The following is a 27974-nucleotide window of genomic DNA, read 5'->3' as shown; positions in this document are numbered from 1 at the left end:
TTTTCTGCGTAATGGTTTTAAATGAAATAATGTGAATTTTGAATCAGTGTGTGCATTTATAAAGTTCAGTTCTAGCTTAGCGTTCATTCAAACCGAAATTTCTGAATATATTTAGAAGGTAAAGTAAGTGTCTCTTTAGTATGACAAAGAATTCGAAAATGCAAAACAAAACAGCAACATCAAGGGAAAACAAAATGCAAAAAACATTATTTATTCTTTAATAAAGAATGTTGTAACAATCTTCAATTAATAAAATAATAATTCTTTAATTAATAAAATAATGTTATAGTGTCTTTAATAAATAATAAAACATTATTTATTCTTCAAAACAATTTGAATTTTTCATTTAAAATGGAGCTAAACAATTACCAAAGTGTTTTTTTTAAAGAATTTCTACATGAATAAATGAAAACTTAATCAATTTTTCCAGAAGTTATTTTCAAGAAAGAAATTTGTTGTAATTGTTCTTCTAATGTAACTACCACGACTCTTCTAATGTACTTACAATGATGCTTCTAAACTGTTCTTCAAATGATTTCTTCTATTGTAACTGAAATTATTTTTCTACACTGTTCTTCAACCGATATCTTCTAATGTAACTGCAGCCTTCTTTATTCTCCTTGTATATCTTTGAAGAAACTGTGTGATCTTCACTGATGAGGTTAGAATTTGCTATTCACAAAACACTTGTCACTTTTTTAAAGTTTATATCAAATCATCAATTATTTTATGCCAAGCTCATTTCCCAAAATGACATCCGTGTTACACAACACATTAAACGTTATTATACTACATAATTTCAGAAAACATGCCTCAGGAAACGATCGAACTTCAAATTTCATTAATAGCCTTGAGAACATTTTTCTTGCTTCTCTTATAGTCGGTTGTCATAAAAACTATTAAGAGTAAAAGAAGAGCAACATTAATGGATAGAAATTTATATGTATATAACTGTTAATAGATTAAATAATTTTAACCAACTTCCTCTTAATTTGAATTATTCTTAATAATTAAACTAAATTATTTTAAATTCTGTCGAATTATTTACAAATATTTCGCTACGTTCACAAATGCTTTTATTTCGCATATTTTCACTTCCTTAAAATGTATGATACCCAGTACACAGCTAGCTAGTCTCCAACGCGATTCTACTAGATTTTAAATGGTTTACAACCTTTGTGAACATTAAGCGATCTAAATCAATTGTTAGACAGTGCTGTTCATAAGCCCGTGAAATATTTTAAATCTTTATATAAAATAAATTACCCGTCTTTTTTTTTTACTGAAATAAGTGATGTTTAGCTATTTGAATACAGAAAAGCACGTATGAGCTATCTGCTTACTGGGAGGGATGCCTTCTTAGAGGACGTTTTAAAGGAAACTGGCTCGCATTCATGCTAAACATGAGGAAAACCACAAAAGCCAAACAAGCAGCCAGACCGGTCTTCTGAGTTCGAACTCAGGACAAACTATCAGTATTCAATAGTCTTAACAACTCGGGGGCCGGTGAGGCTACAACGAAATATAAAGAAATTCACTAAGCTTTTAACATGTTTGAAAATGTTCAATAGATGTGCCTTTGCTGAGAAGGCCGACATCTATACCATAATACGCTTCACCTTACACGCGTGCCAGTAAATCACTTCTGGCAAGAGCCACTGCACTGGTAATAAATACGGTTACGAGAATCATGGAGATTAGCAAAGAATGAAGTACAAAAACAGTATCCATAACCGACCCGCAAACGAGAAATTTATATTGGATTAAATCCGAAGACCGGAACGATTTTTAAATTAATGCATGATCTCCTCATTCTTCGAATCCCATTTATCTTTGTAAAAAACTTTAGACGGGATAATCTTATAAGTGGACTCTGTGATTATCGAAAATTTTTACACGTAGCAAGGTAATGGTCTTGTTGACAGAGATAACTACCATTCTTTTCATTCAGCTGTGGCATTAGCCAACTTGTCCAAGCTAATATTTCTAATGAAAAGAATATATCTACCATATCGGCAAAAGGAAACACATTAACCGTTTGCAACAGTAATAATAATAATAATAATAATAACTCTTTATTTATCAAGCTTCTTTTGAACTCATAAGATGAGTCAGGAAAATTATACAGAATGTCAAAATTGTTAAATTTTAAAAGTATTTAGTAATAAATTATTATCAAGAAATTTTAGTTCATTGCTTTGAAAATACTATTTCAGTGCAAGACGTTAATTTAAAATATTATGTTATTTGAGTACGGCAAAGAGCACACGAGGGCTATATGTCTAGGGAAGAGATGCCTTTCCAGGGAAACTGATTCGTATTACCGTTACATATGAGAAGAACCACTAAAAGTAATCATGCAGCTAGTCCATTCGTCTAGACTGAAACTGTGTCGAATACCCAGCTTTCAGCGGTCTTAAGTATTCAGCCACTAACGAGCTTGTTAATTCAAAGAAACTATTCAGAGTTATAAAAAGAACTGGCTAGCATTCTTTACTTTTTAATTCCTTAAAATAATACGTATAATTTTATGAAACCAATTTCAATGTTGTAAGTTAAACCCCTCTGCAAAAATGAAATCTAATTATTATACTATATGTGTAGCAAAAATGGTTTAATTAGTAAAATTCATCGTAATATAACAAATTAAAACCAACATTTCGTACTTTTAAGTGTATACTTCAGAGTTATTTGGGAAAGAGCTTGTTTGTTATTAGTCATTTTTACATGTCTCTCACTGGTTTCAAGATGTCCAGAAAAAATTCAGAAAGTAGCTGTAAAGTAAAAATTGCTTTTTGATTCCAATGCTTTTGCTTTAGATAAGACAGAAGTTAGCGCTAAATTTTTATCTGGGTATTTGAAAATATTTATTAAGCATATCTCTGCAAATTTTTCTTATAAATGTGCGGAAGATTTAGATTTTATATCACTAAGATCCATGAAATATTTTATTAAAAAGCGATTTTTTTAATCTCAAACAAATTTTAAATGTTAGGTTTTATACATATACCTTTCTTTTATCTTATCCTTTTTTTTTATTTTTCTTATTACCAGTCTCTAAATTGTCAAAATATATTCCTTAACTTCCTTACTTTACCGAATTTTGTAACTCATGTTTAAGTAAACTTAAATATTACTAAGCAAACTCTAAACCAGGTGTCAGCACAACAATTTTTTACAACGGGTCAGTTATAAATTTAAAAATTATATGATAGATGAATATAAAAAGAGTACTAAAATGTAAACATTATATGATTAACATAAATTATCTCTTTATCAACAAAATGAGCAAAATAAAACGTTATTAAAAATAACACAAATAAAACATTCAATAGAAGTACTACAAGAAAACAGTAAAAAAATTATTATAAGAAGAAACTTTAAAAAAGTTAATGAGAAGTTTGGAATTGCTACTCTGGAATCAATTGGTTTACATCTGCAGTTACAACCGACACAGCAGCTTGCATGCAGCTTTCTAATCGTCATCATTTAGCTCCCATCGGTTGTCTCTTTTAATTACTTTCATTGCTTGGAGACATAAATACACTTTCAAAAGTGTCATGCTTTAAATTTCGAAAATCATAAAACTTTCATAAAACATTCGGACATTTACATTCTGAAATTTATTCTGCAAATCAGTATTATTTTGTAAATCTACCAATTTCACCTGTAACACATTCGGAATCGTTTCCTCATCTATTTAAGTGGCGAGGAAAAAATATTAAAACTAAGAGAAGTTTTCCCGATTTAAACCGCGATTCAAATTTCGTTATTAATTTTTGTATTTGCTGGGCATAAGTTTTTGTTTCTGAAGGAGTTTCGTTTCCGAAGTATGGAAAATGTGACACTTTGCTTGACAACAGATGTTTGCTTCAAATTTTGAATTTCCTTTTAGTAGACTACCCAAAGACTTCAAATTCATCTAATTTTGACCTATACAAAGCCGATTCTGTGTATCTTCTTCACAGACTGCTATATTTCGAATTACTATTGTAGGTGTTTCTAGTACTGCCTTCGCCAACAGTGGTGCTAGTCACTGTCACGCATATTCTGCAGCAACAAAGTACAGTATTTGAAAGGGCGACAATACATGTGTCTTCCGCTGATGCTTTCGTTGATGATCTGAAAAATAGGTACTTGGCATCTAGCAAAGATTCTTCTTGAAGGAAAGAGAGTTCAAAATTCCTCCTTGTTTTGCCGAATGGATAAAAGTATTCTACTCTGCAAGGAACTGACTTTCTTCAAAAACGCAAAATCGTGTTAAATCAGGCTGAAAATAAACTGAACCTTTCTGATGAACCTCGATGAAAATATTGCTTTGTGAAATCCCATCAACCCAAAAGACTGGAAGAAACCCCAACTGATGTAACCAATTGCCAGCTATGAGAGAATGAAGAACAACAGTTCAGTACATCCCAATAGCTTGAAAATGATGCACTGCGTAACAAACATCAGAATTTCTTTAGGTATCATCAGAATTAAAGTAGAGGACGAAACCAATACATCATTTGAACAGTAAGACAGGAAATAGGCCCCTGTTTCAATTCCTCCATATCAGAGGAACCCAAGTAATAAAGATCTGTTGAAAAAGGAGCTTGAGTTTCTACTAAAACAAGATGCTATAAAAGAATATAAAAGCCCTATGCGTATCTTGTGGTTTTGATTCTCAAGTCGGAAGCAAAAGCGCGACTATGCATTGATTATCGCAAACTCAATGCTCAGACCGTTCCAGACATTTATCCTTTTACACGCATAGAGATTTATTGAATGAAGCAAAGCCAACAGGTTACATGTCAACTATTGAGGTTAGGTTATCATCAGGTGAAACTAACTGAAGAAGATCAAACCAAGACTGCATTTATTTGCGCCTTTGGTACATATCAATTTACCGGAATGGTCTTCGGACTGAGAAAAGGTCCAAGCAACTATTCTAGACTGACAGATAATTTCCGTTCCGGAGTGAATAACGTGCTTGCTTTGTCATATTTAGATTGTATCATCGTACTGTCCTTCACCTTCCATAAACAATTTTCTGACTTAGTTTTCAAACGTCTATCGTTGTTCAAACTCAATGCCAATTGAGAAACGTGTCACTTCTATTGTGAACAATTTAAACATTTGAGTCATTACACTACCAAGAACGTAATATTTGCTGATTCACAGAAGATTTCTATCAGAGCAGAAATGCCGCCCAAAACTGTCAAGCAAGTGCAATATTTCGTATAAACCTGCTCCTAGTATCGTCGATATACTCTAAATTTCTCTCAAACAGCCTAACTCCTGAGTGATTTAATGAAGAAGAAAGTGTGGAAGTGAGACGTGCAACAAGTAAATGCTTCCAGGAGCTGAAATCAACATTATTTAGCCCGCTGAGAAAGATAATGGAACGAAGCTTTTCTTCATTCGCACAGATAGTAGCAAGATATCCATCGCAGCAGTATTGCTCCAGAGAGAGAAAATGAAGAACACCCTATAGAAAATCACAACCGATTTGTCTCCTCTTCATAACGAAACTTCATACCATAGAAAAAGCAGCTCTACAAGAAGTATGGACATTAAACCAATTTAGAGGATTTTCACCTCTGAACTCCAATCATTGATGTGACTGATGTCTTTAAAGTCAGCAAATCGTAGGCGCGGAAGAGGAGTCTTATAAATTCAATCATACAATCTTATTATCAATTACATCCCTCGACGATTGAACGTTATAGCTGATCTATTATTTCACCCTGCTTATGAACAATCAAGAACATCGAGTCTGGTCTGCGCTGTCTCCGTCGGATTTCCTACTACTAGTCCTGAAGAATTACGCCAATTATAGCTGGAAGATAATGATCTTCGAACGATCATTGAAGCTTTTGAGAGTCCAGAGAAAGAGGTAGGTTGTGCAACTTGGACTGGAAGAGGATACATTATGAAGAGAGGAGTGTTATATTAATATTCTCCTGATACGCCAGAAGAAGAAGCACAGTTAGTTATACGTTAATAAAAATCAGCAGAAGTCTCGAAAGACTATCATGATTCGCTAATAGCAGGCTACTTCTGAAGAATCTGAAAGGACATTTTATTGAACAGGCAGAAATGTACTACTGCACAGGAATGAGAAATAATATAGCGGACTTCGTCAAAATCTATTTTGAATGCTCTCACAGTAAAACCTATAATCAAAAGCCGTCTAGGTTACTTCAAATTCCTGTCTCTGCACAGCGCTTTGAGACTTTCTCTGCTGAACGTTTCGGTCCTCTTACTGAAATACTAGCTGGTGAAAAATACATTTTTAATTATTATGCAAAATTGTACCACGATGTGGACAGAACTATTTGCTTTCGCGGAAGAAACGACCAGAGAATGTGTCACAATTCCACACAGTGCCAAGCACGCTATCATGTGCTTGTTTCGCGGTATTAATCCACTTAGAAATCGAAGATACATTGTAATCCTAGGAAAATCGACAATGATTCTTCGTGTTTCGTGCTGTGAAAAACTATGATAATCTCTAGATAGCTAAACACTAGCAGATCATGGCTCGAAAAACGTAACTGTTACAACATAATTGATTACTCATATTTTTACGCTCTGACTCTCTTAATAATCTTTACTCTTGCTTCCGGAATAAAAATGTTATAGACGATAAATCGTCATTACTTGGATCTGATAGAGTTGCAGAGCCATTAAGTTAATTGGAAGCAGGAGAGATGAAAAATATGCAACGCTTTCGCCGGAATCGACCTTCGCCGGACCTTTGGAATACGTGCCCAGCGTGCAGACCACCACACCACGAAGGCATTCCAAGAAGGTGGGAGAAATACCTTATAGAGTGACTTTCGTATCTTTTTCTAGTTGTCATTTAAGAAATCCCCCCGGGGGTTGACTCAGGGGAACGCCTGGGATGTACTGCTTAGGATCTGTACCTAGGCAATCTTAATCACGGGGTATATAATTTGACTTCACAGGACAAGAGCCCGAGTATTGTACTCAGGTTGGTTTAGGCTTGGCAGGAACCGTACTGATACTGTCGTGTCTGTTCCTTCGGCTGTGGTGGAACTATATAGAGGATTTGTCGACTGAGTTCCCGGGAGTTTGACCCCATTCAGTTCTCGTGGCGGGGACTGACAAAGTGGACAGAGCACCTTGACAAAGTGGACAGAGAACCTATCTACAATGTGGCTATGCCGATGGAGTGGTGCCCGGAGGCAAGGTGCCACAGATTTTTAATAGCAAAGTTTTTGTTCTGCCCAATGCTTCGTATAAGCCGGGCGGGGACTGCGGGGGGTTGCGCCCGCGAGAACGAAGTCTACGGAAATTGGTTATCCAAACTCTGAATGGGTCCCGTGTAATGAGGACCTGGGACGGAGGTTCTTCGTCTGGTGTGTCTGCCATTTAAGCAAAAGTGAATACAAGTAATTAAGGTATTCTCGTCTTGCGTGCTATTGTTAGCACATGCAACTAGCTACTAAAAGATCTGTAGTTCAGATTTGACATTTCGGTGAAATCAGAATCGATTTCTCCCGTTTACCGGCGGTGACAAGATTAAAAAAAAAGACACAAATAAATAGAATGAGTTCCACAAATTAGAAAACAAATGCGTACAAAATGGATAAAACATACCTGATAGGATGCTGCAGCAAAATAGAATAAAGCACACAGCTCCATTGGAAGCGAAGACACTTATTCTAGTCATTATGAAAGAAAGCAGTTCAACCAAAATAATTCCAAAAATCTGCAAAATAATTGTTTATTCGAATAATGAGAACTTGAAATTTTCATTCCTAAAATAGAAGGGTGACATAAATAATAATTTAACTATTTAAATTTCTACAGAGCTACATAAACTGATTGATTACAATAGCTTTATAGCTAATTAAAATTATGATAATAATCTGGAAGATCACTTGTTTAAATGAAAAGGAGATCGACAATATCTGCGAGTCTAATTTCTTTTCATTTAAGATTATTTCTAATAAACAAAATACCTGTAATTTTTAAACAAAAAATAAAAGTTTCTGCAGCAAATACGACAACCGCATTACTACAGAAAGAAATAGTGTTTTCACAACATTCATTGATATTAATTTACCTTAGATTCATTGATTAATTACAGGCTTAGATTGTAAGGACGTAGAAAATTATAAGATAACTTTAAACGTTTATTACTGAATATAAACTGGAGAGATTAAAATTAATACATCCTCTCGATTTCATTTAATTAAAACATGCTGTGTGACATCGATTCAGTAAAGGTATTTTAGTGTTAGGTAAATTTAGTTTATTATTATCAGGCTGAAGAACGTCGCAGTTTCAAAATTAGAGAATATTCCCAAATTTCATAACACGAATAGAGCTTCAGTCTTTACAAAAAACCGGAAATTTAACTGAACACTGTCTCTTGAGAGAACTGCAGCGGATAAACGAAGGTAGAGATTTTTATGTGTTTAAAACGAGAGCTCTTTTTCAAACTGTTTGACGTAATTTGGAGAAGCAAAACTAATGTGATTATGCAAGTACCCGCTAAATATTCTCGTAAACGGTTTATTGAGTTATAGGCAGGCAGCATTATTATAGTGCAAAGAAGATGAGACAAAACGCTACAAAATTTCAGAGAAAATGTCCGCAAAATATCCTCCATAAACAGCACTAAAATTGATAGCTCTATAGAAGCTTTATTAAGATTCAGATCAGAGCTACAGGAAAGCAACGATGTAATGTTAGAGTTTATTGCTGAATTAAAAGTTTTATTTGATTCGAGAATGGAAATATACCATGAATAATGAAATTCACCAAAATGGAAATATACCATGAATTCAAGAATGAAATTATTATACGTTTATACATATTGAAAATTTCTCTTCATATAGAATTCCTTATATGAACCCAAATTTCACTTCTATCTGACCATATGAATTCATTGTTATGATACAAAATTTGTTAATAATTCTGTAAATACAAACTCAATACTTCAAGAATTTTGCATGAGCTGAATTTCTGACGGTAGAAATCGAAAAAATAATCTTCCAGGTTATATTTGGTTTTTCCAGTTCGAAAATTAAGCTTCTAAAAACATGGCTTTCCTAATGTAACGCACGTAACTGTTTTGCGCACTTCAGTAATATTTTTGTAGCAGTCTAGTGTGAAAATAGAACCATATAGTTCTTGTTATTAAACAGAGTTTACCAGATTTTTAAAATACTCTCGGTCCGACAATTCTTAGGAAGAACAACATTTTGCTTGTGTCTCACTCATGCAATGCGCAAAATTGTTCTCGTACCAGTGTGACTTTCTTCTCTTTGCTCGGATAAAGAAAGCTCTCAGAAAGCAGTTCAGCGTGTAAAAGAAGCATTTTGGTAATGAGAATTGGGGGGGGGGGAAGAGAGTATGTTTTTTTGCTTTGAATTATACTCCCTGTCATTAGTTCCAAAACAGTTTTTCTATATTTGCATCAGTGAGCAAAATGATACGGAAAGTGTATCGAAGCAGGTATAGAACCTTTGACTTAGCCTAAGTATGTAAATGTATCATTTAACAGCTTAAAAATTATTCCCATTATTTGTTAATACTTCTTACCATACAGGGTGTCCCATGAACATCTCCCAAATTCTGTACAGCCAGATTCTCTGCCAGTAATGCATAAGACATGCTCAAAGAACTGTACCGGCTCTGCCCATAATTTTCGAGCCATAATTTATGAACCTGTAAAGCCCATAATTCGCGAAAGAAAATTATAACGTCATATATCCTGTACACTGAAAAAAAGCTTTATTGGAAATATGAACGTCCCCATTTGCATATGTTTACACAGAAAGATGTTCAAAATGACCAATGTGCACATTCAGGCATTCATGCACGCGCCGTGGAATGCTTGACTGCACAGTTTGCAGTAGCGTGGTGTCCACCAAAGTATGCGCAGCATGAAGACAAGAGACTAAGTCTTTTTTATCAGTATTTGGCTCTCGACAGACCAATTCCTTCAGAAGACTCTAGGAAGAAATTCAAACATGGCAGATTTAGCGATCGTTGCGGCCACAAAACTGGACCCCCAACGTCCAATCCAGTGGTCTGGGCATTCCATATCCAAGCAATTACGTACAGGACGGCTAAAATGTTCAGGAGCTCCATCATGCTGGACTTATACGCAATATATTGCCAAGGGTATGTCATCTAGGAAATGTGATAATACATCAAGTATCAATATTCCGCAAGCCGCTTAAGCAGCAGATATGATACAATCATGCTTTGGCAAGTTTTTGCCTAGTTTTGATGCGTCTAATTTTTTCCAAGTTTTTATGCTTTGCCTAGCAAGTTTACACAAAATTATAATTTTGCTTTAGAACTCAAAACAAAAGCAAATTTTTTCATGCTCGCAGAAGTTCTTTTTTTGATTTAATGGCTAGAGTTAGCCTTCAAATATTTGGAAACGTTTTGCTTTAATTGTTAACTTAAAACCTTTAACTTTAATAGTCGACAATTTATCACAAGCAGGAAAGGTACGTATACTATGCATCTGCAAAGTTTTAAGACTAATTTTATTTTTACAGGTTTAAGCAAACTTGCTAAATTATTACTAACAGCATTTTTTCTATAACATCTCAACTTAGTTTAGCTGAAATTTACTATATGCTTAAAATAAAGTTTCTGTACACTTAACTGTTTCGTTTGCTCAAATGAAAATTTTATGTCAGGAATTTAAAATGCTGAACAAAGAATAGCATAAAACGTCAGCTGTAAAGCAAGAATGAATAGACTTAAATTATGACTAGAGATTAAATTATGACTAGATTATTATTATTTATAGAGATTAAATTATTATTTTTTAAATTATGACTAGAGATGAACCTCTTACTATGTACATTGTTTATGACCCTGACACAAAAACGCAGTCATGTGCTTGGATCAGAGAACATTCACCACGGATACAGAAACTTCACTTTTAAAAGTCTTGAATAACGATCATGCTGCTGAGTTTTCGTTTTAATTGGAAAATGATAATTTCCGAAAAAACTGTTTTTTGAAAGATAGACAGTGAATTTCATATTTTATGAAGACATTAATGGCAGAATTCTGAAAATATTTCGGCTCATTAGGCCTAAAGAAGTTCAATTTATTAACTGGTTTCTGCTGCACTGCTATGTGGAGTCACACAGTTACATTCTCTTCAAGCAGCTTCTGTTTGAAAAAACGTACCACTATCCCCCTTTCAATTTATGAGGTTTGGTCACCGCAAACTACTTTTTCTTCCTTAAAGTGAAGTAAAAAATGTCATTATCTTAATAGTACTGAAGAGGTTCAGAAAACGATACCCCGAGATTTAAACAGTATTCAAAGAGCTGAGCGCTTTACGACAGCAAGAAGCTGTATGAAAGTACCAACATTGCATAGCCTTGCAAAGAAAGTATACTAAAGACTTAGATGTAAGAATGTTGCTTTCTTCTACTTTTCGATTTTGCACAAACTTCGTTCTAAAACTTTGTAGACGCACTGTGCACATACGGCTTTTGACATGCATAAGGATGCCATCATGGGGGGTCTTTTCTATGATTCGTGTGCTTGAAGCTTAATTACGCTTAAAACTGCATATTAGTAATTTCCTACATTTATCACTCTAGCGGTAATATTTAAAATTGTATTGGTATATTATTTCAAAAGTCTTTTTTTTTTTTAATTCACGAGAGAAGAAATTTAAAAAACTTGTCTTTCTTGAAATGCGTTTTTATGAAGAATTTATTCTTTCAAAAATACATTTTTCATTTAGAATGATGTTCAATGTTTCTTTTTTCTGAAAGGCGCTATGCAGTGTTAAATTAATCTGAATTGTTATAAATAGAATTTTTAAGAAATATTACTTACGTTTAACAGAAATTGTTAATGTATTGTAGAAATTTCTTGGCCGCATTGCATAATAACAACGGAAATAATATCAGAATAATATGCAGTCCTTTGGGTTTTATTAACACAGGATTTTTATTCAAATTATATGCTCCCTCCCGCTCAAAACTTTCTAGTTTGCAATTTTACCTCTCTTCGTAATTAATAATGTAGCTCAGCAGTATTGTACCAACAGGTAATCTCTGAATCTCTTAGATCTGTTTACAAGGAAAAGTAAGAACGTTCTGTATTACACAATGGATTTGCCATATTACACAATATATTTACACAAGTGAACCAAAAATAAATTAAATTTTTAGCAGAACTCACCATTGATGAAACGTTAAGTAAACTTGCAGATACTATTTCTGGCTCAGGATAAGTCATTTCAATTCCATATTCAAAACCAACAACTAAATAACTCGTTAAGAAGAAGCTAGAAATTATAATACCCGAATTCAACATAAATTGAATTAAATTTAATATTTTATTTAATATATTTAACTTTTTATCTTAGATAGTTAACATTTTTTAAGATAAAAAAGAAGGTAAGCTAAAATAATAAGTGTAATAACAACAGTCACCTATTCTCTATTTTAAATATGGTTACTTCTCCTTACCATCCTAAAAATTGTAACTGTTTATAATAAATTGCTCTGAACGCATCATTTTAAAAGTAATCCGCGTCATATGATTCTTGTATAACGTTCCTGAATCAGATACTTACATAATGCTTCATATTATCATGATTTCAATTTGGGAATCGAATTTTCTTATTAACAAATAGAGCTTAATCTGAATTTCAGAGAAATTCATTATGAACAAAGATATTATTTTAGACATGGCGCATTGCGTATTCATATTCTTCCTAGCTCTCCTGAAAACATGCTGCTGTTCAACCTCACTTTTATCAATTGTATCGTCATAACGTAGAAAGATCCAAATCTGCTCGAAAGCAGGAATGCAGGGTTCCCACTGCTCTTTGTAATTCAAGTTTCGAATGTATTTCTCAGCAAAGGGAAACAAAAAATGTTGAATCGGGGTGACTGCTTCTTTTGATTTACACTATGTAATAATTTCTCAAAATGTTCTTCGCAGAAGCGAGGATTACAAACTATGGATCTTGCTGCAGCAAAATTAAAATTCCTGGTCCAAATGCTACATTTTACGCTATATAGAAAGAATAATATTATAATTTTAATTTTTTCATATGTTTCGTTTACTAATTCAATCAATATTAACTTTACTGCAAGTTTTATTCTACGCTATACAAAAAAATGTATTTTTATGCTATTTTGCAATCATTTAGAAAGAAATTTAGGTGGAAGTTTGTTTCGATTTTCACACATGAATTGTAAATTGCTCAGAAAGGATGTAAATTTAAAATAGTATTCTTACCCGACTAAGCCGATGGTGATAAATTGAACCCACATCGTGTTTTCAAGAAGTAAACCAGTAAAGCACAAGTAAGATAAAAGCGATGCTACGCATATTCCGGCCGAGGTTTCTCTAAGTTAAAAAAGATCACAAAAACACTAAAAGGAATACTTAATAAAGTAAAAAAATACTATTGATTATACAAAAAGAAATTAGTATTGTTTCACTGTCATTAAGACATTAATATTTGTAGTACTGCACTTCTTAATTAACTTGACTTGGTAGCTACTAAGACAGACAAGCTACTTATCGCCCCATCTATTGGAAAACTATGAGTTCAGAGGAAGGTTTAAACAAATATTTTTATTTAAAACTTTAAACGTAACAAATGCACGGCTTATTATTTCATTTCCACAGCCTGCGGAATTTCAGTTAACATGAATTGTGAAAATTAACATATTCTTAATCAACGCTAGAGATCTGCACATGCAAAAGCTTAAATAAATAGCTTGGGCTTAACTCTAACTAATTGCGAGTGTAGCTCGACTGCAGAACGGCTAACGTTGGTTGCTCTTAGAACTGGGCATGAGGAAATGGTATAGAAGTCAAATATAACTCTAACATTGAGAGCTTTGCTCCTACATACATGTATCTCATTAACATCGCACTGAGAACATAAGACAAGTAGAAGTAACGCTAAAGTTCAAATAATAGTATGATGGATTAATGAGCCTTCAAAAGTTTCATATTGTTAAGAACATTCCCATAAGAACATTGTTGAAAACATTTTCACTGGTAAGAACATTCCAATCCTGTAAACTCGGAAGAATTTTCGGAATTGCGCATTCCTTTCTTGAATGTTGTTAGTAAAAACGTTTCAAATACTCATTCTTTTTTCAGGGCACTAATGTTAAAAGAATTATCTTGGTAGAATTATTAAATTCATAACGGAAACGACGTCCACTGTTAACCCAAAATTACAGTTAATTCCGTGAAAGTTAATATTAGAAAATATATTTCAAACTTTTCTTTAATTGGTGCGGCAATAATTAATTTACAGATTTTAAGAAGAATTTGTGAATTGTTACAAATCCTTATGTTAAATTCCTCTGTAGCTTTATACTTCAATAAGCCAATAAATGGCGATATGCAAGAAACTAATTAAGTGTGCTGTGAAAATTCGATGAAGAATGATAAAAAAAGTTCACTTATTTAATCAACGTTAAGTGCAAGAAGAAACACTAATAAGAAGGGTACGTGAAAAATTATCTATTTTTGGAAATTGGCATTCTTACATGCGCATGTTTAAGATAATAATTGAATACTTTTTTACAAAAATACTGCACAATCCGATAAACAGTTTTACTCAACTAAATATTTTTATTTATTCCAGACACTGGCTTTGAAACATTTTAATAATGTCATACGTTAGAAAATGTAGATAGAAATGATGCCATATTCGAGCATAAAGGATCAAACATCTTTCTAAACCGGAGATGAATTACTGTGTCCTAGGAAAGAACTGCTCGCCATAGAACACTTCCAAAAGTGCAGAAAATTCCTGCTGCACACAGATCATGCTTTGTTGACCTGGCTCGTAAATGAATGTCAAGGATTCCGAGGGCCAAACAGCCAGATGGATTCAGAGACACCCGGGAAATGATATCAAAATCCGTCATCGGGAAGGATCATTAAACGGAAACGCCGACGCTCTGTCTATAAGACGTTGCCCAGAAAGCTGCTGATATTGTTCCAAGGTCGACGCGAAGCATGAGCTAGTCAGTCTGGTCGTACGCCAAGTTGGAACTTCAGCATGTCTGACCGAGACCCATGAGTTACTAAGAAGTCTAGGAAGGCCATTTGGAAGGCGGCGACATTAAACCCATACTCAATTTAATGGAGTCCTCAAACAGAAAACCTACCTTTCAGGACATTTCGATCTATAAACCCCCGACAAAACAATGGCACTCACCCCATATTCTAAAGGATGTCTTGTACTGAAAGCTAGAGTCGGATGATGAAAAGGGAATTTTCCCAAAATCCCGGAGTTCGAAGGTTCTTTAAGAAGTATAGAGTAGTCCGAGGCCAATTCGCATTAATGAAGACTTCGCATAGAGTTCGAGAGCGCTTCGATCCTGGCAGCACATAAGCTAGATCTGTGTGATGTGACTTAATTTTTCCTTTCGCGCAGTCGCACAGGTACATTCTCCATATCAATATGCAACACACTACATCACTACGGTTATTACTCCTTTGCATTCTCTCCAAACCACAATGTGAAATGGACTGTAGCACAGCGAGGAAAGTGGAACTACACCTGTCTAACTGTCAAGTACGACAACAAAGTACTGTTGTTCCCGTCTTACTTTACCTGGAGTAAAGCAAGGGTTGACGTGAAAAATGGTAATAATCTTGTGATGTCTGTGCGGATGGGAAAGGACCAGAAAAACACAACCGAGGGAAGTTGCAACATTGCAGAGTAAAGGCGCCTTTTGAACTTTGTGTATAAATTGCAACGGTGACCATCCAGTATTTTCCCGTTCATGTCCAAAATGGAAAATAGAAAAGGAAGTACAGACGGCAAAAGTCATTATGGACATCTCATATGCTGAAGCCAGAATATGAGAGTTCAAAGCACACAGCTTCAGTCAAATAAATCATATGGCAATGCTGTTAAATCAACTCGTACCACTGCCACCCAAACTTCAATAAATACTCAGACTCCACCAAATAAAACCCAGCAGCCTGCAAGCAAGAAAAAGGAAAGTCTAACACTCGTCATACAAAACAGAGAAATAGTTATTCCAAGCAAACCAAAAAAATTCCCCTCCAAAAACTGTTAACAAAAATAGAAGCCCCAGCAATAGATTGGAAGTTCCCAAACATCTGCTGGCCACCTCGTCTCATGGAACAATCGTGGATTCCACCGAAAGTTCCTTGACATCAAAGATATGATCAATGCTTATCATCCTGTGTCCTTGGCAATACAGGAGACAAACCTGAATCCAGATCAACATGCCAAAAGTTCGGAGGTTTTTCTTTCGTCAGGAAGGATAACCTTGCAGTTGAGCGTGCCAGTGGAGGTGTAGGACTCGTCACTTCAGTGGACTGTCCATTACTAAGTTCCTTTCCTTTGACGACTTTTCCTTTCCTTTGAAATGCTTTTAAATTCTTTCTTTTTGGTTCAGCCGAAAGTTAAGCGTGTTATTTTTAAAATATTCAGTTAGAGTTCGATTACAGGAAATATCCATCAATTGTTCTTTTGCTTCAGGGAATTTTTGAATTTAATTGTTAAAAATACTTTGTTCTTTGCGTACCACCCATTTTTCTCTCTCGTACCACCAGTGGTACGCGTACTGCCGGTTGAGAATAAATAATGGTTTATTCCAGAGCTGTAAAATGTTTCTGAAAAATAAATTGCATCAAGCTTTTATCGATTCTTGTGTACATTCAATCTATTACAAAACCCGTACGAACGTATTAACATATTTTAGAACTGGTATAAATGAACTAAATTATTTATTAAAATATTTAACAAAATTGAAATAAATTTATTAAGAATATTAATACAATAATAAATTTTGATAATTCTTAAGTATAAGAATTATCAAAATTTATTATTGTATTAATATCTTAAATAAGTTAGAACTTTTATTATTGTATTAATTATCTTAAATAAGTTAGAACTGTTACGTTTTTTAGGAAGTTAAAGACTTTACAATAAAATCCCTTTCATGACATCTAAGAATGCTATTTTTTTCCCCTGAAACAAAGAATGTGAAGAATTCAGTATACAACGAAGTTTTTACTAGAATAGGTTATTTTTTAAAATTATTTGCTATATGTGACTTCCTTCTGTTGGAAAGCATTATTGGATCCGTCAATAACTTCCAGCTGGCCATTTAGTTAACTATATAAAACTGGCTTTTAAATAATACAAGGCCAACGCAATTGAGATGGTAAAATGCCATTGTACAGCTCAAATAACTGTATTAGCCAGCACGAAAAAGCATTATTTTAATATAAAAATAATTTTTCTTACTTGAACTTGTGAGTCCAATCCAGAATGAATCCTGCAGTGACTGATCCAGCAAGCCCACTCACAATGGCTACGGTACCCATTATACCAATTTCTTTCTGCTTCTTCTATTTTTGAAGTGAATATAATAAAACATTCCTTTCAGGATAATGAAGTGTAATAATACAATAATAATTATAGAGATAAATTATAGGCTTAACTCTGAGATATAGTTTGTGCATTTGCAGACCATTTAACATGCATTCCGGATTCGAAGATAGGCGGGGGGAACAGTCTCACCGTACGTTTCGGTTTCGTGGTTTTCTTCGTGAGCTGCTATTTTCCCTTAGATTATTCTTACGAACGAGTCCCTCTTGCTAGGGCCCACCAGCGGCTAAGTGCAAAGTCACTGAACACTGGTAGTTCGACCTGGGCTTGATTGCAAGTGCATGGGCGTTTTCGTAGTTTTCCCCGTGTTTAATATGGATACGAACCAGATCCCTTAGAACGTTCTCCACGAAAGCTTCTCTCCCTTTAAGCAAATAGCCCTCGTAAACTTTGCCGTAATCAAATAAACCAAACCAAACTCTCCCACTAGGTAGGTTACTCTTGCGCGCTTTGCCATATTCAAATAATTTGTAAAAAGATGTAATTACGAAGTAATTATGCAATTAATAAATAATGGTTTATCTTATTATTACAATAACAATGTAATTAGATTACACAATTAAGTTAACAAATTGTCATTATGTAATTATTAACTGTGGCTTATTCTGCATTTTAAGTGATCAGTATACTTGGCATCCCAAATAAATAAAACATATTAGTAATTCAGGTTAAATTAGGTTAAAATATAGAATAGGGGAAAAACCCAAGAGTATCTGCTTAAAAGAAGGGGTGCTTTCATGGAAGATTTACTGAGGTAAACTGACTCGTATTCACGTTACACAGAGAGAAATCATGACCACAAGCCATGCAGTTAGCATGTTCGTATGGGTACGAGCCGAAAGCAGGCCGAACTACCAGCATTCATTCAGCGACCTTAAACATTCGATTACTGGTAGAGTTTAGTAATTCAGAGCAAAATATATAGTTTCATTTAGCTGTTGTAGACTGCAGGAACAACTTAGATGATATTATCCGAAAACCAGTGCCCTGGACGACAGGTTGCCTATGACGCATATGCTTGGAATGGGCAGGACTAATTACAATGGCAAGGTAATTGGAACTATTTTTTGCTCAACTATGATTAACAGTGAAAAAAGAAGTTTAACATTATTGATATTTTTATGAATATTTTTGCTAATACTTATCTCAAGTTAATTTATTTGAAAAAAAAACTAACTGCTTTCTTTTCATGTAATAATAATAAGTTCACCTACTTTCTACAACTGCAGTTCTGTTAACTTCCGCAAGTATTTGTGATTCTCGATATGAAGAAACCATGAACTGCGAAAAAAGTTTGCAAATCGCAAGGTCGCATAGAGAATTGACAGTAAAAAATGGAAACGTTTTGGCACCAAAAGCCGGTAGTTCGTAAGACGTTTTCAAGAACATGTAATTTGCAAATAAGATTGGTTTGGTTTATTTAATTATGGCAAAGCACACTAGGGCTATATGCCTAAGGGGAGGGATGCTTTAGTGGAGGACTTTCTAAGGGAAACTGGCTCGTATACACGTTACACATGGGGAAAACCACGAAAACGCCCATGTAGCCAGCCCGTTCACGGGATTCGAACCTCGGACCGAACTACCAGTGTTCAGCGACTTTACCGCTCGGCCGCTGGTGGGCCTAATTTGCAAATAAGAAGTTGCATGTGTTGATATCGTATAAAACTTAAGTGTTAATTATTCACCTAACCAACTCCTGAATGTTATAAAAGTTTACATGGAAAGTATTCAGAAAATAACTCGTCAGTCGCATTTTTAAAAGAATTTGCGAACTTATTTAGGATGAACATTTCTCTTCTCATTCAAAATCTCATGTCGAGATTCGCTTCTTCCTGCCTTTTATTAAGCTTTATTAAATAACGGTTCTTGAAGTAAAAACCGTAGGTTCTTTAAAATAAACAATTTCATTTTTCACTTATTAACAACTCCAATTAAGCTTTCTCAATTCACAAAGTATCAGCTGTTCCTTGCAAGTATTCAACCAATTACATTCTAGATAAGAAGTTTTACAAAACACTTACTATCTTCATTTATTTATATCTTCATTGGCTGCAAAAATCTTTCATTAAAAATTTACAGCTACACATAAAATCTTTCTAGAAAAAGGAAATTTGCGTGGGTCTCAAACTTCAGTATACTTTTCATAATGAGATTATTCAGTGCATTCTATTTATGTGATACTGATGTGGAACACATATAATAATAATTGCTAAAATATATCTGAAACTTAAGCAATTATTTGATTAGGAATTTTAGCAATGTTTTCGCCATATTAAGTTTCTAACATGCACAAGAAATTGGCTTCCCAATAAGCTTGCGCCCTGGTTTAACCGACCATCCTGCCTATTATTTAATCCGGCAACATATACATTATATTTAAAAAAAGTTATATAGATTTTAAAAATGATGACTTCTCTGTGCCTGAAATTCTATGTATATTGATGCTACGTTTTACTATCTTCGTTTCAAAAATTAAAATTAGAAATGCGAATCAATGATATTGTTTTCAAAGTTTATAATCAGAAAACACTTTGCAGAAGATTGAATTGTAGAGTGAAAATTAAGTTTTATTAGATATAATTAATTTTTAATGAAGTAAAACAAGTACTCAGGTAATTTTAAAATAGAAAATAAAATAATGTCTTCATACTTACAGGAAAATAAAAAATAACTATTTCATTCAGCACTGTTCCAAGAACAAAATAGATAGAAACCGCCAAACCTGTAAATGTGAAGTCCAGTTTTCATACATTTATATTATATACAAGTGTATTAATGGAATTGAACTAACTAAGTGACTTTTATTGCATTGTTACATAATAATGCTTTAATAACAAGCTTAGATGAGCCTTCTAGTTAAAATCTTATATTGATGACCTCATAATGAAATGATTTTAGTAGAAAAAGTTACAAAGTTGTTCAAGAATCAGTTTCTCGTTTGCTCTATATTGTTTTAAAAATGTTCGTTTTTCCAGAAACTAATTGTATTTACATTGGCTACATAACAAGGATATAATTAAACAACGAAATGTTATGAAGGAAAATAATTACACGATGAGAATTAAAACAGGATAAGAAATTTTGCCTTAAACACAAATAAGTATCATTTATTAATAGAGCTTCGTTTAAACGAAAAGTGTGGATAAAAATTTAAGTTAATCGGGAAGTATAAAAATGAGTTTTCTCTAATTGTTAAAAATCAGTTTTTTTCATTGTTTCATTTTTAACGGTAAATATCTATTTTGAGTATTTTTCGGTTAACCCTTTTCGACACAGTGTGTCCGGTCTGGACACACCTAAAACTTCCCTTCTGTACGCACAGAAAAATTGAATGAAAAAGGATTTATAGGTTACTATAGGTTACTCTGAACCTTCTTTATTTATAGTAGATGGCAGCTCAACACAAACCAGTCCATATATTTTAGCCATGTTTAGTTTTTTAAGACCCTCATTTTTCAAAAAAATCTTTCAGATTATTTTTATGGTATAAAAGGAATTGTTTGAAAAGAAATTTCTATGTTATTTTTTTGGCTATATGCTAATCTCCTTATTCTATAATAGTTCTAAATTTTTACCTTGAAATCTTGCCTAAAATCAACTGAGATTATCGGTTGCCCAGACCGGGCTCACCGATAATGTAGGACAACTGAGTGTCTGTATTCTTTGTTTCTCCGCATCTCATCGGTCAGTTCATTGACAAGAATGCTCTTTACAACACTCTTTACGAAGCTCTATTCAATCAGTGTGCCCTCTTCCGGCACACCCACAGAAATAAACGATAAGTGTTATCTTCACAAATTACACTTCTAGGCCTAATTAGACTGCCTACCTTTTTTTTTTTTTTTAATCAAAACTCCGACTTTAAAAGGTAGCGTGGCGGAAAGGCTTAACGAGATGCCACCTGACGTCGAACGTAAATCATGACGCGAATTCTAACTAGAGATGGAATGGCAACCTTAACGATACTGCTTCGTGACGAGAACGGCTGTTTTATTAAATGCAAAATATGTACCCTCCCTTAAAAAAAAAAAGGGGGGGGGGCAGATATAGAAGTTTACAAATAATAATGCATATGAACTTCCAAACCGACTATTGTATAGTCATTAATTCACTTATTCTTAGTTGCATTTGACGAAATTCTACCAAAAGCAATTCTTGTCACCAGAAATAAACAAATCCAGTTGTTATTACTTATGCTCACTTGTCTGACTTAGTCAGCCCAAGCTCAAGAAATTCCTCTTGGCACGAAGCGCAAGATTACGCCTGTCGTTGGCAAGAGCCTTGGATACCTTACAGGTGACTCGCTCCCAATTTTGAAGGAGAGCAACCCGGGGCGGGTCCGAAGGTCTCCCACCCCTCTCATCTTCCACCAAACTATACGAGAGGACTTTTGGCTCCGCGCATATTTAGTGTGCCGCCACGCCGCACCGACACTATACATTTACAAACATCCATGCCTTCTCCGGGTTTCAAATCCGGGCCCTTCGGCACGGCAGTGAGCGACGTTAACCATTACGCAAAACCAGTAGCTATAAGAAAAAAAAAAGCACGAATCTTCGAAACAGCATCAGCTTCAACTTTTCTTCTCGCTGCACGATTTCGGTGCATCTGTAACAGTAAAATATTGTTTCACACTTTTTATTTTATAACAGAGTATTTTATGTAACAAAATATTTTATTAAACAGAGTATAATTGTTACTATTTACTCTCTTCGAAGAAGTGAATTACGATTGTCGATCATTTGGCAACTACTTAATCATGTAATCTGCAATCAATTAAAAAATTAATACCTCCTCCCCCTCCCCCCCGCCCAAAAAAGAAAGAAAGAAAATAAAAGAAATAAGAAAAATCAGAGGCAACATTACTAAATCGATGTCCACTGATTCTAGAGACGTTACTTCATGTCAACGAAAAGTTTCCAATTCTGAAATGAAATCAATGATTATGGAAATAGTGGACCGGGAAATAAATCTCTGTTCAGAGGATGATTTAAAAGATCTATGTTCATTGATGGATTATGTCAGTTAGTTCTTCCCCTTAGATTAATGAATGCTTGAGTAATCTTAAATTACCAAATGTTGAAACATCAAAGATACGAAAATATTATGCTTCGCATCTTAAGTAAATATAATTATTTTTGGAGGAAAGGAAGGAATCAGTGTCTGGGCAATGATATAGATGTTCTCCAGGATCATGACTCCAGGAGAAAATAGTCTCTGAAACTAGGAACTTAGAATTAGTTAAATGACATTATTAACTTTATTAACTTCATATTTTTATAACTTCCCATAATATACAAGATTCTTTATAGCATAAAAAGTTGGTAAATAATAATTGTAATTAAAATAAAATTTTGAAATCTTTCTTTTTTTTTTTTTTTTTTTTTGTGTGTGTGTCTACAAATTTACATTTATTCATTAATTCTTTACCCGATTTGAATAAAAATCAAAACTACGAAAGGACCATTTAGAAGCTATTATAAATAATATTATGGTTCAAAAAGCAGCGCAAAAAAATGAATAATTCCATAAGTGCAGCGCGCTAGTCAAAGATCGCCAATATGAAAGAGTCGGAATCTAGCACATACGGGGAGCTCCTTTGTGCTAGGGCTAGAAAATTCCGCTGGCACGAAACAGGCTCTGTCTTCAATGGCAACGCCTTCTCCCTCACCGCACTTCTGATTCCGAACCATAGATGTCGCCACGAGCAAAGCATCCCCTAAAACACCAAAAGCACCGAACACCAGGCGAGCAATGAATCATGTCGCTGTGTACACTTCTATAGGAGGATAATATTTTGATCTAAAATATAGGATACAATAAATATGATGCATTCAAAGGGCTGAAACAGAAATAGAGTGAGTAAATTAGATCACACATTATTTAGAATAATATAGATAGGCAAATATAATAAAATACTAATAAATTTATTATCATATATGTTTTTGTTCAGCAGGTCAAGAACTACTGGTATTTATTTCTTAATACTCAGTTTTTAGGTTTTATATAAGAGCGACAAGTTTGCAGAAATTAACGATGATTTGCAACTACACAAGTAGGTTTATTGAATTCAATGAGAAGTAAAATGGGTTTATTAAAAATTAACCTCATTTAACAGACAGATTCAGAGAGCTTAGAGACCACTTTATATTTTAAAGTTCAAAAGAATGTTCTGCGAACCATGCTTCATTGATAGTAATACAGCGCCTAGCTCATTGTCCAGTTTAAACAAACCGCCCCTTCAGAATATACGAAGGCCATGTGCCCGATCTGGCAATCAATTTCAAAGAACATTATTTAAGAACTTCAGAAATTGGTAGGTTTAACTCTTTCGCATCGGTAGAGTTCAAAATCTGTTTTAGTCAAACACCTAAAAACGCCCATATGTATGTACTTTTGTTGGAATGGATTTCTTTCACTCATGCTAAGTAGAATGCTACCCCCAGCCCTACCAATAACGATAACTTCTCTCTTAGGATCTTCACGCGCATTTACCACTGTGTGCCTTTTTCCCTTAGGACAGAATTGTAACTTCGGGCATCAATAGCTAAACATTGATGCTAAAAAAAAGAGAAGGAAGGCGCATTCAAATAATAGAACTACTTTTAGTCGCTTCAAAAAATGATTGGCATGCCATTTAACAAAACTCTTAGCAATGAGCCTTGCATGAACGCAATGGGGTAAATAAAGAACCAGGTAGAAAATAATTCAGGCGTTTGGGCGACCTGCCGATGTCTGAATTTTCGGGCGACTTCGAAGCGAAAGAGTAAATGCGTTTTCATTTGAAACCTTTTCACCTAAAATTCCTTTGAATAAAATCTACAAGATAAAATGTGTCATTATTGATGTTGATATAGTATACGTCTGGAAGCCCGGAGAATAGAAAATGAAATTCTACCGACTAAATGATAATGTGCCGAATTTCAGCCATCAGGCAGTTCCCACTTTTGATGATATCAACAAGACATAGAGCATAATGTCCAATAATATGCATTACACAACTGGCACGACTAGGATGTTAATATCCGTAGCCTTAGTCGTAATATCCATTCTCTGACAGTGCGTGAGATGCCACTGTTTTCTTACTGGGTTGTCAATCATATATTCATCTACCTCAGGTGAAAATGTAATACAATGGCATTGACAGCTTAAATTTTCGCCACTTCAGAATGAAATGAACCAATCCAACTTGCACCAAAATGTTTTTCAATGTTATGATGGTGGCCGCGTTTTCATTGATTGTTAATTTTTGGGAAAATATGCATGTTCGTCTAATTGCAGTTCATTTAAGAACTTTCTTTTCCAATCGAATGATAATCAATACTTCTCTGTTTCAATTTCAGGTGATTCAAGAAAAAACATCAGATTTAAATATTTACTGTTTTAAAAAGAAACAAAATACAGTAATAATTATTACAAGAAAATAAAGTAGAACATAAGAACAACAGATGGAGCTAGTTTAACATTTAGAAAGTTCTTTTAGAGAAAAGGAGAAAATGACATACAGACAATAGAAAAATCTTTGCATTTTCTACCTATGATTTTTGTGAAGTCAGTCGAATGCAGCAGAAGAGACAATTTGTTTTTAAAATAGCTGGCCTCCTAGATCTCCATACTTTACCCCTTATGAATTATTTTCTTTCGGAGGTAGATAAAAGATCTTATGTTTTCGCCACTTAAACCCACAGGCTTAGACAAACATAAAAAATGCTTTTCTACTTCAAACAAACAAAATAAAGCGCTATTATTGATAAAATGAGGTTTGTTTGGCAGGGATTTTCAAAACTCCATGTAAAGTATAAAGTCTACGAAACTAAAAAAAAAAAATATTGAATATCTATGAATAAAAACCTAATATTTATTCTTTACATTCATATATTACTTACAATAAAATTGCTAAAAATTTGAGTTTGAACGATTCTTGCTGTATTACCCTTCATTGTGGTCATTCAGTTTATTATAACTTATACATTATTTTTAATGAATGTCTTGCATTTATCATAGATTTAAACCGAAGAATTTTTAATTGGATAACTATTAATTTTAAATGTCATTTATTCATTATCGGGACTAAAATTAGAAGTAGATATAACACATCAACTAGTGTTTTTATCTATAGTTACCTATAGGTAAAAAATACAGTAATGCTATAAGTATAATATTATCTAGTTATAATTTTTATTTCAGGGAAACTATGGATAAAAAGCGCGGGATAATGTGTTATACCCCTTATTTTTAATCCTATACTACTACAAGTAAAAAAGTAGTTAACACTTTTTTTTTTAATACTATAAGTAAAAAGGTAGCTAACGGTAATCAATAATATTTTTACCGACTGTAAAACTGGCAACTATAATATTATTGAAAATATGGAAATATTATTGTTGCGAAATGCAACTGCAAAGTTTTATATTCTGTCAAAGTAATATATATATATAATAATTTTTGTCTTTCAATATTGAAAAAGTATTTTTAGAAAACAGTATTTTAATTTATGTATTTTAATTTTGACTAATTTATGTATTTTAATTTTGACTTTTGTATTATTTGAAAATAACAGTATTTTAATTTTGACTTTTTCTAAAGTATAGTTTTAAAGTTTATTCGAAATGTGTTCAAATTGGAATGACAACCTGCTATGTATGCTTAAATAACTAAAACAGTCTAAGAATTTGAAGTTTAGAAGTTCAATAAGCTACAATTATGTTTCCTCTTTTCTCAGAAATTTACTGAACTGAGAAATAAGAAAGCTTGCATTATAAAACTTATCTGAAATATATGTATGGAAATTTTTCACTTACATGGAAAAATGCAGTTTCTGGCTTTTATAGCTACTATAACTATTTCATGATTTTTAAAATTTTAAAAGAAATGTAATAATACTCACCATACAATAACAGCAGTAAAATAAAATTAGTATTTTTTATAGTGCGGAGAACAGAAGTTATAAATGACCCTGAGGCTGAATTTTCTTTAAGGGCTTGGGTTTCACTTGGTGGATACAATGGTTCGTTCTGAAATGCTGAAAGTTAATTTTACTTTAAAGAAAAGAAACCCAAGCGTAAGACAGTTTTTTTTTTAAAAAAAAATTAGCGTACTTTCAGAAAAAAAGAAATACTGCAATGCAATGAAAGAAAACATTCAAAATAATAGGTAATACCTACTGATCAATAAAGTTAACAAGAAGCAGAATGAAGTTTGTATTACTTCCTTCCCACATTAAAAAAATATGCGGAAATATAATTGGACTGGGTAATACCGATATTTTGAAGGCGAAACGAGGCACATGGAAATTTTCATGATTAGGTTAAAATCAGATATTTAAGATATATCAGACGGAAACCATGCTAACATTTGCATTCTCACGAGCAGGCTGACAACAAAAATCATTACTTTAGGTATACGACAAACCGATAAACATTTGCAGCGAAGCAATTATCATATGTTCTGTAACGCATTTTCTGGTATTTAGCTGTAACTGATAGATGAACTGTTGCTATGACTATTGTTTATTATATTTACTTAGTGCAGTTTTATTTAGTGGACATTTGTTAATGGAATAGTTTTAATTATTAAGCAAGATTATTTTTCCATATACCTACTTAAGTAAACGTTATAAATATATACGCTAATTACTCAGGCAAATCAAATGCCAGTTACACTCATGCGAACAACAAATGGGGATTAATAGACTAAAAATAAAAACTGAATTTATGACTTACCAAAATAATAGAAAATTTGATGAGAATTTTTAATTTAAATACTCTACTAGTTAACTTTAAAAGGCATGTTGTGAAAGAAAATGTTAATTCCCAGTAATCATTTTTGCCCGTATCTTGAATCGTCGATATTCAGTAATCTTAAGTTATGATGGTACAAACGTTGAAGAGTTTTTTTTATTATTTTTGTCTAACCAGCTATTTTATGATAAATATCTTTACTCTTCTTCTTCTTTTCCGTTGTCCTACCAGAATGTTAACTTTTAGTTCGCGCGTATTCAAATGAGGTAGAAAGAGAGAGTATTTAAAGAAAGGTTTTACATTGTTTAATAAGAGTGTGTACCACATGCTCAAGGCGACGTTACTAATTGAAGTTCTATAACAGTCTGTTTTCGGCGCTGCTTTGTTCCTGCTAATAGTCCTCGTCCCTCCGGTGTAAATTTGAGTCAATTTGCGCGTTAACCATTTCTATGTAGCATTTGTCTAACTTACGATTTAATTTTAATTTTAATTTCTATCATTTTGAATTACGCCATAAATGCCGGTTGGTTTTCTAAGCACAAGAAGCGCCTTCTGGTAAACTTATTGAGTTCTCAATAAAAGGGTCTTTTGCACCCTTCTTACATTCTCTGCCTTCCTATTGGACATAGCGATAAGTCACTCAGAATCCAGCTTGAGTCTTGATTTGATATATGCTTCCCAAAAAAGGTGAGACTCTATAAAGTAATAAATAACTATTTCAAAATGCAATTAAATGTAAGAAAAATTAGAAATAAACTAACGTCTTCCTTTATACTGGCAATCTTAAAAATTTTCAAAGAATATAGATC

At 33.5% G+C, this 27974-nt stretch overlaps 1 protein-coding gene across 3 annotated transcripts; it reads right to left on the bottom strand.

The window, feature by feature from the left end:
• Positions 1-202: 202 nt before the first annotated feature.
• On the bottom strand, positions 203-26447 carry LOC118198211 (choline/ethanolamine transporter flvcr2a-like). Of its 3 annotated transcripts, XM_085814292.1 has the most exons (8): positions 26313-26447; positions 23014-23227; positions 20080-20147; positions 17279-17382; positions 13258-13368; positions 12190-12295; positions 7609-7720; positions 203-896 (listed from the first exon to the last, which is right to left on the bottom strand). In XM_085814292.1, the coding sequence occupies exons 4-8, from the start codon at positions 17356-17358 to the stop codon at positions 832-834; spliced, it is 474 nt and encodes a 157-aa protein (XP_085670418.1). In that variant the 5' UTR covers positions 17359-17382; positions 20080-20147; positions 23014-23227; positions 26313-26447; the 3' UTR covers positions 203-831. The 3 variants fall into 3 exon arrangements, with proteins under 3 accessions (XP_085670418.1, XP_085670419.1, XP_035225725.1); XM_085814293.1 differs by lacking the exon at positions 13258-13368; XM_035369834.2 differs by lacking the exons at positions 23014-23227; positions 26313-26447 and having other exon boundaries at positions 20080-22152.
• Between the last annotated feature and the right edge of the window lie 1527 nt (positions 26448-27974).

Source organism: Stegodyphus dumicola, chromosome 4 (assembly GCF_044657685.1).
Source record: "Stegodyphus dumicola isolate Sdum_Otavi_A_Nest chromosome 4, ASM4465768v1".
Lineage (NCBI taxonomy): Eukaryota > Metazoa > Arthropoda > Arachnida > Araneae > Eresidae > Stegodyphus > Stegodyphus dumicola.
Note: the sequence above shows the minus strand (reverse complement) of the source record. Positions and strands in the feature narration are given on the sequence as shown.

What these genes read in the sequence shown, in the direction of transcription:
- LOC118198211 (XM_085814292.1), bottom strand. Translation starts at nt 17,358, where the DNA reads ATGGGTACCGTAGCCATTGTGAGTGGGCTTGCTGGATCAGTCACTGCA. An exon ending in GATTGGACTCACAAGTTCAA is followed by an intron (nt 13,369 to 17,278) that starts GTAAGAAAAATT and finishes TTTTTAACTTAG; the next exon opens with AGAAACCTCGGCCGGAATAT. An exon ending in ATCACCATCGGCTTAGTCGG is followed by an intron (nt 12,296 to 13,257) that starts GTAAGAATACTA and finishes TATAATTTCTAG; the next exon opens with CTTCTTCTTAACGAGTTATT.